The sequence below is a fragment of the Melanotaenia boesemani genome, chromosome 4 (genome assembly GCF_017639745.1).
Source record: "Melanotaenia boesemani isolate fMelBoe1 chromosome 4, fMelBoe1.pri, whole genome shotgun sequence".
Taxonomy (NCBI): domain Eukaryota; kingdom Metazoa; phylum Chordata; class Actinopteri; order Atheriniformes; family Melanotaeniidae; genus Melanotaenia; species Melanotaenia boesemani.
The window spans coordinates 23,505,214-23,518,158 of record NC_055685.1 but is presented as its reverse complement, the minus strand read 5'-3'; the positions used below and the strand labels follow the sequence as shown (position 1 = coordinate 23,518,158).

The 12,945-nt window shown below is 39.9% G+C and overlaps 1 protein-coding gene across 1 annotated transcript; it reads right to left on the bottom strand.

Annotated features, from left to right (window-relative positions):
- Positions 1–222: 222 nt before the first annotated feature.
- LOC121638010 (beta-1,3-galactosyltransferase 1-like) lies at positions 223–11,750 on the bottom strand. The gene is made up of 4 exons (XM_041982429.1): positions 11,669–11,750; positions 10,518–10,657; positions 10,266–10,420; positions 223–1,451 (listed from the first exon to the last, which is right to left on the bottom strand). The coding sequence occupies exons 1-4, from the start codon at positions 11,748–11,750 to the stop codon at positions 347–349; spliced, it is 1,482 nt and encodes a 493-aa protein (XP_041838363.1). The 3' UTR covers positions 223–346.
- Positions 11,751–12,945: the final 1,195 nt, after the last annotated feature.

Genomic DNA, 12,945 nt, shown 5'->3' with positions numbered 1-12,945 from the left:
TATCTATCTATCTATCTATCTATCTATCTATCTATTAGACCTTATATTATTTAGTTGGTGTCATTGTTTCAATAATGGAAGCTGCTTTTGTACATAATGTTTAAAAACATTAGAACACAAAAAGGGATATAACCATGAAAACTATTCCCATTTTTCTCCAGAAGTCAGGAAAGAGTTTTAAACACAAAAACAACTTTAAAAAGATAAAGTTTTCGTTTTGTACTACAGTACATTCTGTTCACCTTCAAAATCCTGGAACCCCAATAAATGGCTCCTTTACAGTGAAATCTATAGATAAACTAACCCCTTCAATCAATTTCTCAGTGCTTCTGTATAATATATCATCCTAACAGTGTGGTCCAGGCTTCTTTAAATCTGTCCAATAGTTCACCAACTCTTGTGGAGATCCAAGAATGTAGGTGATTATCTGCGAGTACTCACAGCGGTTGTACTTTGTGTTATAAGTCTTGAACTGGGAAGGATTGGGTGGAGGTGTGGGTGAAAGTCCTAGCTTTTTCATGCACACTCCAATATAAGCATCCTCTATGTTAAAAGGTTTTATATCTTTTGAGACATTTACAAATTTCTCTGGAAGATCATTGGAAAAGATATATCCCATTCCCAGAGTGTATGTTGGGTATTCAGAATCAGGGAACATCTCCTCTGCAACATACCACTTAGATTCCTTTGAACGGATTACTGGGATGTTCCACATAATATTCCCTGTCAGGTATTCCTTCGTGGGGATTTCTGCTTTTTTTAGCATGATCACCAGATTGTCAATGTTCAGAAACATGTCAGAGTCAACCTTCATGGCGTAGGTTGCATTACGGCAGCGTGTGGTCAACCAGTCCATGATCACCATGGTTTTGATGGTCAGATTAACATACGTGTCCATGAAGTCACTCTGGATCAAGTCATGATGCTGTAAATTCTCCTGTTTCAGCTTCTCAGAATCATCTTCACCAGATCGACCCAACATGAACAAAGTGGCCACCAACTGCCCCTGAACCAGGCTTTCATTTCCCCATGTCTGCCGGATTGCATCCCGAGCTTGAACGTTACTTGGTTCTACTGGAACCATTAGGACCAGGAAAGGGGTTTCTTTTTGGCAAACCTCTGGGTTATCCATAATAAAACGGTAGTTGAGTGGATAGGCTTGGTGGTGCTGGATACCTTCAGGATGCACAGTAGGAGGGCCTGTGGTTTTGTAGATTTCAGGAATGACAGCTTTGTGCGTTGGATGAACTTTATAAGCTGATACATTAACTTGATTGGACTTATTGAAGAACCATTGTTGTCTGTACAGTAGAAATCTCTCCTGCCATGACAAAGAGCTGTTGAACAGGTAAAAACACAAAATGAAGACCAGGAGACAAAGCAGAAGCAGGAACTGGAACCAGAAGTGGAGCGAAGGCTTCTTCTGCCAGCACAGGCTCTCAACAGATTGTCTAAAAAGAGAGAAAAAAAAGAAAAGTGAGTATATCACTAATACTCTTTTTTCCCCCAATAGTGTTATGTTAATAGGCAACGCAAGTTTATTTGTATAGCCCATTTCATGTACAGGACAATTCAAAGTGCCTTCCATAAGACATTAAAAGCTTTACAGATGGTGCAAAGAAAACATTAAAAAGTAGTAAAAGGCAGCAACAGACAGCAAAAATTGACGCATGAGAAAAGAAATGCTTTTGACCTGGATTTTGTTATGCATGAACTCCTCAGAGACAGAATAAAACAAGACTTTATTAAACAGACAAAGATAAGATGAATGAGCTTTACTGCTAGAGGAAAACTGGTGGAACAGAGGCACAGGAATCACAGAGCTGAGCTAGGGAAGAGGATAAGTCCATGCAGTGCATCGGTTAAGGTCTGACAGGGAGTGACTGTGGTGCTGGGGTATATAAAGACTGGTGAGCCAATGGGAGAAAGGTGTGACTGGTTAGGCTCCATTGGAGTGATGGGAACATGCACAGGTGTGAAGGATCAGGGGAGTGCTGACGGAGGATTTGCAGGACAGGCTGAGACAGATTTAAAAATGTCTACATTTGGTGAAAGTTTAATCTCCACTGTCAGTTTGTTCCACTTGTTTGCAGCATAACAGCTAAATGCTGCTTCTCCATGTTTATTCTGGACTCTGGGCTGGACTAGTTGACCAGAGCTCTGCTAGGTTTATATTCTCTGAACATATCACAGATGTATTGTGGGCCTAAACTGTTCTGAGATTTATAAATGATCAGAAGGGTTTTAAAATCTATTCTGACTGACTGTAAGCCAGTGAAAAGATTTTAGAACTGGTGTGATGTGTTCAGGGGTCGTATTTATCAAACTTCTTAAAATTACTCCTAAGAACACTGTTGACATTTGGATAAAAAAATTCCTCGCTAAAAGCTGCACTTAAAAGTTACTTATCAAGTAACTTTTTAGCGAAGTGTAGGACTTAATCTTAAGTGTCAGTCTCAGAGCGGGACTACGACAGTACCAGGTGCCATAAAGGAAATTCTAGATGACATCACTTCAAAGTCTACTGAATTAACCAATCAATGAATGGAACCATTTAACTATTTATACAAAATAATCAGATTGTTGATGATTAAAGAATACATTTTTCCTAATTTAACTCCTTTAAAAAAGATATTATACAATTTTTATTTCCAATGTAACTTTTTTTTTATTGTACTTTATGTCTTTCTATGCTGCATCTGCTGATTTTACTTGATGTACGTTTCATGTAAAGCACTTTGAGTTGCCTAGTTGTTTAAATGTGCTAAAGATAAATTTGCCTTTCCTTTCCTTTCCAATTCATTAATTAGGCGACTGACTTGAACCTAGTGTGCGGTTAATTCATCTACTCTAATTCTACTGCAGTCACAGTAACATAGCTGAAACCAACATGAAATCAAAAAGAAAACCAAACTGGAAAGAGGAGGAGATACTCCTACTTATAGAATTAGTTGACCAAAGAAAGGACATAATAAAAGGGAAATTTAGCAAAATGCTTAGAAGCCGAGATAAAAGAAACCAACTAAATGCATCTCAAGCCTTCTGCTCTAGCTCACCTGCAGCCTATGAAGTTCCGTGCAATAAATGATTAATTTGAGTCGGGTGTGTTATCTGGAGTAAAAACCAACAAGCATCCATCCATCCATCCATCCATCCATCCATCCGTCCATCCATCTATTGTGGACCTGTAAAATTGAATTGTGTCTAATGTTATTGTTCATATTGGAAAGGTTCCCTGTCACCAGGCAGATCCACGTGGTGTTTCCAAATGCTGTCCCTTGGCTGAAGAAGCTGCTGGTGTGTTGCAGAGGATGAGACCATCCAGTACATTGCTAATGCTAATAAACACAACACATTCCCACAATATCCAAACCTTTTTAATCTTACAGAATATGACTCATTGCTGCAGATTATGCTACAAAACAGTAGTAAGTAGTAAGTAAAAATTGGTCAGTGTTGCAGCAGTAAAATATAGCAGACATTATAATTCAGCACTGATATTCATGTGAATCTTCATACATATCAGAAAAACTGACAAGGACCATTTCATTACTCGTAAATGCTTTTGACACTCAAATAGCTAATTATACAGTTTTGCACTTGTGTATGTTTTCTGAACTTTAGAATACATTACAGTAACTCATATTGCAGTATTTTTACTTTGAGGTATTGTCAATTAAATTACCTCAACCAATATTTAACTGACTGGTATTACTGTTGGTGTGGAGATTCTGACAGCAAAAGCGTTCAAATACATTTTCATTCTCAAGGCATTTTTAGCGGTGATGTCTACTAATAATCATGAGCTTTACAGTAAGTTCATATTTTTATTAAATATATAAATTTCCAGGCTGTTTTCTGCCTTTTATCTCTCCATGTAGAAAGTTAAATAAGTTTCTGTAAGGACTGCCTATATAGGGAAGAAAAACATTAATAAAATAGTTTGAATATGACTGTTCAAAGACTACCTTGTTTTTTTCACTACTGACAAAACAGTTGGTACTTTGTTTAAACCAGAATTCTTTAACACTGGTCCTTGAGGGCCACTGCCATGCAGATTTTGCGCTTAGGTTCTGGACAACTTCTTAATGAGCCATTAACTTGGGCCTGCTGAGTGCAAGCAAAAAAACATCTAAAATCTGCAGGACAGTGGTCCTTGGGGACTGAGGTTTAAAAGCCCTTTCAACAGAAAAGTTTTAAATGAGGTTATTATTTTACAAGATTTTTCAGTCAAGACAGAAAAAAAGAGTTACAAGTAGAGTTGTTAAGCTCGCGCAGAAGACACAACTTTGCATCGATCTTTCTTTGCAAAAGTCGATCCAAACTTTGTGGGATTATGAGAGAAGGAGTTTCTGCGTTCATATTGATATTGATTCATTGATTAACAAACAGGGGAACGTGAGATTTAGGTAAAATTACTGCTTTATTACATCTGCTGACATACATCCTTAACCTTACATTCAGGGCTTAATTTGAGCCGGATCCAGCCAGAACACGTTCTGGCACCTCCAACTTTGGCTCCGGAACCTATTTTATTGGATCCGCGACCCGCTGTGTCACTATTAACAAATTGCCTAAATACAAAATATATAACTAAATGTTTGTTTCGTGTTTAGAATAATTTTCTGTTTTGTTACTGTATATTCCCCATTGTGGTTACACAAAAAAAAAAAAAGAAATCTTGTCTTTGCATAATTTAGAGGTATTCTAAGGGGAATTTTAGGCTACGGAATCAGAGGGCGGGAAAGGATCAGGTTACACAGGCGCACAATGATTTTGAGATTGTAGTTAGTGTTCACTCAGATGGAAAAAAAAATGTCAAAAAGACACGGTTTCCTAAAGTTTTTCAAACTAGCTGGCCAGTCAGATCCTAAACAAGCCAAAATTGTATCAGCGGATCAACAGTGCAGAGACAGCAGCAGCAGTGTTAATGCTAGTCAGGTGCCTGCTAGCGAGAATGATGACCCACTCAGGAAGGGGAAGAAGATGACAAGATGGCAAACGAGGACTTTGAATCGGTGAGAGATTATGATGGCAATGACAGTCAAACTGGAAAAATCTGGATGGATGCTCAGAAAAAAGTTATATCTGGCTTACAATGAACCAAACTGGACTGGGCTGTGCCATTTTTAAAAAAATAAGGTCACTGGGTCTGGAAAAACTGTAGGTATGAATCTTGCCAAAGAATGGATCTCAGGGTTAGTTACTTCATCTGCGCCTGACGTTAAGAAAAAACAAAGAGACTTAAGTGAAAAGATTTTTGAGCAGTGCAGTACTAAAGCACATGAAATGGCATCAAATATTTATGATAGGTGTAGCGAAGACAGATTGACAAACGCTATAATAAATATATATATAATGGCCATAACAACCAGGTGCAAACGACTGCCAGAATTTTTCAAACTGCTTACAAGGAAGCCAAGCGCCATAGGCCACCTTAAGTGTTTGAACATGAAATAGACTGTCAGGAAATGAATGGTTTGGATATGGGGAGGGATACTCCACTCTAACATTGCATGTTCTCACATACAGGAGCATACTGCAACTGACATGGGAAAAAAAATTGCTTGAGAAGACTGTTACTTGTGCTCCAAAAATCGGAATCGTGCTGGATGAGGCCACAAGCTTAAATAAAAACAGCACCTTAATATTATATTTAAGACTGCAGTTGCCAGAGATGGAACCGGATGATTTGAGCGCAGAAGGCATTGTCCACAAACTGTTAGATGCTTTAAATAATGCAAACTTCAGCGAAGTCTTCCTCTCAAAAACCCTCGTCGGTCTCACGTGGCAGTGCATCAGTGATGCTCGGACGTAAGAGCGGAGTGGCAGTTTGACTCCAAACCTGCTTCCCAAACATCATAGTATGGCACTGCTCAGCACATTGTCTTAAACTTGCGGTTGCCAATGTGATGAAAGAAATGGGGGCTATTAATAATTTCAAAATCCTCATGGATAAACTATGCATTATACAGCACATCAAACAAAAACCAAGCGGAGCTCAAAGTATGTGCTGACAGTTTGGACATTCAGTTGTGAAAAATTGGTTGGGTCTTTGACAACAGATGGGTGGCATCTAGTCTCAGAACGTTTGAGGCTGTCTGGACAAATTAACCTGCACTCCACAGACCCACAGATTTTATCCAGCACAGGATTCTGTGTGTGACAACACAACTCGGGAAAGCTACACTTGCTTGACAAAGCGCATCACATTCCATGCTTTTGTAAACAATTTAGGAGTCATGTATGATGCACTGTAAGAACTGTCGGAGCTGTCTCTCGAGCTCCAAAATCGAGAATCTAATATCATAATGACACATAAAACCACTGGCTGACAGATCATGGTGTTCGAGGCCATGTCTGAGCGGCCCAGTCGACACTGCCTACTGAGCCAGCGCGGGGTCGAGAAAAACTCTTTCCAAGGTGTACCCCTGCACACACAGGGCGGTTAACTGACAAATCCCTGGACCAGAGGGCGTGTTTTGGGAGCCTTACAATAAATATGGAGAAACGCATGTTATCACAAGGAAAAGACCAAACAGGATACAACAAGCTCATCGAGGATTTAAAGGTGCTTTATCCACAATACTGGCCACGGGATGCAGGCGAGCTGTTTGAAGAAGGTGAAGTTGAGACGCTCTGACAGCAGTTTTGCATCGATGGCTCACGAAATGTCATCAGGGCAGTCAGGAAATACTGGGAAAATGATAGGGAATTGATCCCAGATGGACTGAAAGACCTCTTAGTTCCGGTAAACACTGTCCCCATCTCAAGTGCAGCGTGTGAAAGATGCTTTTCCCAGATGAACTTAATCTGTACAGAAAACAGGGTCTCTTCTCCCATCTACCATCTCCTCCTTACTCTTTCTGTGCCTCATCGGCCCACCGCTTACCCGATTCCATATGTGAGGTCAAGGATTGCAAAAGGTCATAGAACTGCACAGGACACTAGGAGTAGAGAAAGAAGCAGGGGAAAGGAGTGTGGGGACTCCATGGATGCTGTATGGGCTGTTTTGGATAAACAGACTAAAATGATGGTAAGAAGACCTCGCAATTATTCTCTGCTGTGTTTTTGTTGCCTTTGAATTTTAGATCTTTGCAGTATACTGAGCAAGAAAACTTAGTTAATGTAGACTACTCTCATGGTTACTCAAAATAACCGCAAAACAGAATGGTTTGATGAAACGTGCATGCATGTGCACGCACTAGTAATATTTTTGATTAATAATTACCCGCAGTTTTATTTTCTGGTCTGTTGCTCAGAATCAATCAATCAATCAAACTTTATTTATAAAGCACTTTTCATGCTGGGGCAACACAAAGTGCTTAACATGAAAAATCAATTTATGCATATTAAAACAAAAAGAAATTACATAACAGAAAAGAAAAGTTACACTTGCACGCACGAACATGCATATATACACACAAAGCAGATACCCCCCCCTCGGAATATGACTCCTTGATTTCTCTCTCTGTACTAAAAGTAGTATAAAACACTAAAAGTGATAACCATCTGGCTTGATGTTGCTGTGAGGAAACAATATCATGGGGATCCATCCACACCAGGAGCCAGTCCACCCATGTCCTACAGAGGCTGCCATCACGACAACCAGCCCGATCAGGGCAGACCGGGGCCCACACCACAGCCATAAGGCTAGAGCAGGGGTAGCCAACGTTGGTCCTCGAGGGCACCAATCCAGCAGGTTTTCCAGATTTCCGTGCTCCAACACACCTGACTTAAACTAACGAGTCATTGTGAAGATACTTATAGGCTGTTGGATCTATTTAATTTGAGTCAGGTGTGCTGAAGCAGGGAAATCTGGAAAACCTGCCGGATTGGTGCCCTCGAGGAACGACGTTGGCTACCCCTGGGCTAGAGTATAGGAACCCCGCCACCCAGACAAGGGCAATTACCACAGCAACAACCCCCAAACTGAGCAGGCAGAGCCCCCGGCGTGGAGGATCTCCATGAGGAAAACACTGGAGTTAAAACAAATATTAAATAACCTTAAGAAACAATAAGCTAAGAGTAAGTAAATAAATAAATAAATAAAATAAATACGGTACAGTAAATAACAAGATATAAAATTTTAAAATAGCTTAAGTTCAAATAAAATGTAGTTAAAAACTAAGCTAAAAAGGTAGGTCTTAAGCCTCTTTTTAAAAACATCAACAGTCTCTGCAGCCCTGAGGTTCTCTGGCAGGCCATTCCACAGACGAGGGTCATAACAACGGAAAGAGGCCTCACCATATGTCTTGGTCCTCACCCTTGGAACAACTAATAGACCGCTACCAGAGGACCTCAGGGTCCGCGAGGGTTCATAATCTAAAAGCAAGTCGGATAAATAAGAGGGCCCAAAACCATTAAGATGTTTATAAACTACTAAAAGAACTTTAAAATCAATCCTGAAACGCCAGTGCAGCGATTGTAAGACTGGTGTAATGTGTTCCCGCCCTCTGGTCCTCGTCAGAACTCGTGCTGCCAAGTTCTGAAGTAGCTGTAGGTTTGAAATGGACTTTTTGGGAAGACCAGAGAGCAGTAATCTAATCTACTAAAAATAAAAGCATGCATCAGCACTTCCGTGCTGGCAAGAGAGATAAATGAGCGGACTCTGGCGATGTTTTTGAGATGATAAAATCCTGTCTTTGTGACACTTCTGATGTATGGAATGAAATCAAGCTCATAGTCGAAAAGAACACCCAGATTTCTCACACACTGACAGGGATTAAAATTATGTAGTTTTGGTAAAATGATCTCTCTCTTGTCTTCAGGACCAATAATTAAAACTTCAGTTTTGTGCTGATTGAACTGTAAGAAGTTCTCTGCCATCCATGACTTTATATCTAAAAGACATTTAAAAGGACATTGACTGGCTCCAGGTCATCAGGAGACATGGCAATGTAAAGCTGTGTGTCATCAGCATATCTGTGAAAATCAATGCTGATCGCCTGATGACATCCCCAAGAGGTATTGGGCCTAAAACTGATCCCTGGGGAACCCCACACTTGACTTCATGGATTTTTGAGGAGCATGTATCCATACTTACAAAGAATTTTCGATCTGTGAGATAAGAGTAAAACCATTTAAGAACAGTACCTGAGAGGCCCACCAGACTTCTGAGTCTGTCTAGTAAAATCTGGTGATCAACTGTATCAAAGGCGGCACTAAGATCATTAGATCTAAGATCATTAACAATATTTAAAGGGGACATCTCGGTTCTGTGGTTTGTCCTAAAACCAGATCGATATTTTTCTAAAATATTATGTTTATGCAAAAACTCATGTAATTGCATAACATTGTTTTTCAATAATTTTACTTAAAAAAGGTAAGTTGGATACAGGTCGGTAGTTATCAAGAATGTCTAGATTAAATTACTCTTCTTCAGAAGGGGCCTCACCATTGCCATTTTAAAGGAAGCAGGGAAGACACCCGTCTGAAGAGAGTAATTTACTGTTTAAAAGCTCACACTCAAAGAAACCATAAAATGTTTTTAAAAGTGATGTGGGAATTGGGTCTAAAAGGCAAGTGGTTGTGTTAAGTTGGGAGAAAACTCGACCAAGCATCTTTGCATCAACCAGGACAAAACTCTCCAGTGTTTCCTCAGGTAAAAGCAGAGCTTCAGGTCTGTTTAAATCAAAATGTTGTTGAGATAAAAGACTGTATCTAATGCCATTGATTTTACTTCTGAAGTGGCATGCAAAGTCCTCGCATACAGCATCTGATGCAGGCATGGAAGACTTATTAAAACTTGTGTTTATTAAAAGATCTATTGTTTTAAAAAGAAATTTGGGGTTATTCTTGTTTTCTGTAATAAGATTGGAAAAATGAAGGGTTCTGGCTTGTTTAACTGTTTTATTGTAGGTTTTAAGTTGTTCCTTAAAAATTTCTAAATAAAGGATTAATTTTCTTTTCCTCCATTTCCTCTCTGCTCTCCCGCAATGTCTTTTGAGTTCTTTGATTTGCTCATTCCTCCACGGTGGTGTGGGTTTGGAAAATTCTTGTATAAAGCAGAAGCGAGGCTTGGGTGGTCTATAAACTGGCACAGATAAAATAGGTGGGTTGCTAAAAACAAACACATGATATTCAAATGACGAGTAATTATCAAACAACAATATTTTTGCTAAAATTAATCCTCGAGCAATTGAGGGTCTCTGACTGCTGTAGTTTCATGTCGTTTGTACCAGTATGGACAATAAATGTGGAAACAGAAGAGTGTTGATAGGAGAGCATGTGGGTGGAGTCAGTAATGTCCTTAATGAGTGCACCTGAGGTTCCTGCTGCAGGCACCAGGGGAGAGGGGCAGGTGGTTGTCAGCGTGGACGCAGGGGATGCAGCAGAGGCAGGCACAGCCAAGGAGGACGCAGTATGCATCAAAGAGGTTCTTGCTGTAGGCACAATGGAAGAGGAGCCGGCGGTCCTCCTGATGGAAATCCCCCGCAGGGGGATAACTTGCTTGTAGCCAACGCAGATGAACGTTCCCGGGCAGAGCGATGCCGTGCTCTAGAGTGTTTACTCACCGCATCTCTGAGGAGCTGCCGGCGTTTTGCAGAGGACGACCTCCGGGAGCGCCGGGACTCCCCGTTGGTGTGAGCGTGGACCGAAGCAGCAGCTACGCGTTTGCCGCTCAGTGCCAAGTCCCTCGGCCTCCAGATCACAGCTGGACGACATGGTGGTTGGACACAGGTACTGATAGACCGTTAAAGCAGTTTGACAGGACAAGGTTGCCACAGTCCAAGGCCCTGTTCCTCCGGCAAACAACTTCGGACAAGAGTGAGGTGTTGAGCTCAGAGGCTGAGGCGATGGATTATGATCCCAAGGTACTGTGTTCAGGAGAGCCGCCTTCAGTGAGGCAAAATAGAGATGTGGCGTTAATGAACAAATCAATTCTTTTGAACGACTCTTTTAAATGAACTATGGGAATCGATTCACAGCTGTGAGCCGTTCATTTGCGAGCCATTCTTTATATAGACAAATTTTTGACACTGCCTTCATCAAATCAAATCAAACTTTATTTATAAAGCGCTTTCATGCCATAGATGCCATAGGCAACACAAAGTTCTTTACATGATTAAAAACATAAGAATAAAAACACTCAATGAAATCTTTCACACAGTCACACGCACACACGTATACACAAACACAAACGCCAAGCCCAAACCCCCCCCCCCCCCCCGTTTCCAGCTAAAAATGACTGAATGAATGAATAAATAAATAAGTAAATAAGAAGTAGTACAGTTGAGTAAAATGAAAATAAAATAAATAACATGTGACATCATAGAAGTCTGATGTCCAACATGCTCTATTCATGTGAAGCATCTATGGACAGAGAGACTTGTTCAGAAACAAATACTGTGAGTTCTATCCAAAACATTTACTAGAATTTACACTAACTGCTCAGGTTTATCCTTTTTTATCTATGTTTTTCCTATAATTTTTTACACTTGTATAGTAGATTTCATATAGGTACATATTTCCATTGTTTGTCATTCTTATATATTGTGAAATTTTGTAAGATATTGTGAGAACGAGCCAGTCTTTTGAACGGCTCTTTGAAAGGAATGGCTCCTCAAGATCCGGCTCCCTTCAAAGAGCCATTAATCCCATCTCTAGAAGTCCAGCAGGCTATCAAGCAGTTCGTTCTTGGACCTGAGTTCATCAGAGAGTTTACGGATGTCTTCTTTGAAGTTAGTGATCTGCCTGTCAGTATTAGAATGTTCCAGGTTGTCCGTTGTGGACAGCGACGGAAGCATTTTGTTTCCACCGGTGTCTAGAGAGACGGATTAAAATTTTAAAACGGCTTCAATAAAAGCTATGATACTGGAAAAAATAATTAAAAGCCGTAAAGAATCATAAAAAACAATAAAAAATGTAAAATACTGTCAGAGCCTCTCACCAGTAGAATGGAAAACGCCACACACCTATAACTCGGGGTTTAATTTCTGTGTGTACATAATTTTATATTGTATACGTCCCACAAGTTGCCTAAGTTGCAACATGAGTTGGCTTTTTTTGTTTTTACATTGTTATTATATGGTGGAGTGGTTGTGTCATCCACATGATTTTTGTATAACTTAATAGGTCGAAAAATACTATTGCTATTGCTGTTTATGAAAGCAATGTTGTGGTGTTGGCCTAGTTTTTATTTTATCTTTTTACATTTTGCACCCAGTGCTGTCTAAACGCTGATGTGGTGGTCATGTTTTCTTTTTGTTTTTTGTTTTTTTTTGTTAGGCCACTGTTCTGAAATTAAAATAAATATTGCACTGTTATCCACACAGTGATGTTTGGATTTACTAAAAGGGATTAGTACCTTTGCCGAGTTTGTGTGTGTGTGTCTGTGTGTGTGTTCCGTAACGTCGAGCCCCTCTTTTGAGTCGCCGGAACCACCCCCCTCTGCGTTCCGGGACCTCCCACTTTACAAATTAAGCACTGCTTACATTGGGACATATACATACACAGGCTATTGATTTACATATTTACATACATCTTACATAAAATAACACACACAAACACAAATTACGCAGACATGTATTTGTAAATTTAGTTTAGCATATTAGTGTGTCGTGAATGTATGAATGTTAGAGTGTATGAATATCAGAGTATTAATGTGACAATCTGTGTAGTGAGTGAGAGGGTGAGGGAAGCTTGCAAAAGCAAACGCAATCTGGTATATACAGCATTTGATGCATTTGATTTGATGCTGGCACAATCAAATTATAACACAATTAAAATACTAAGATATTAAAAAAAAATAATTAAACACTTCTTCTTCTTCTTCACCACGACAGACCAATGCAGAGTCCTCATCACTGAAGATGCCACACCGATCCGCCTCTCAATCTCCCACTTCATCCGTCACATGAACAAGACAAGATAGTGGAGCTCTATATACTTAGTGTGTTGAGTACTTTTGAGCAGTATTTATGATGAAGTAGGACTGGGACT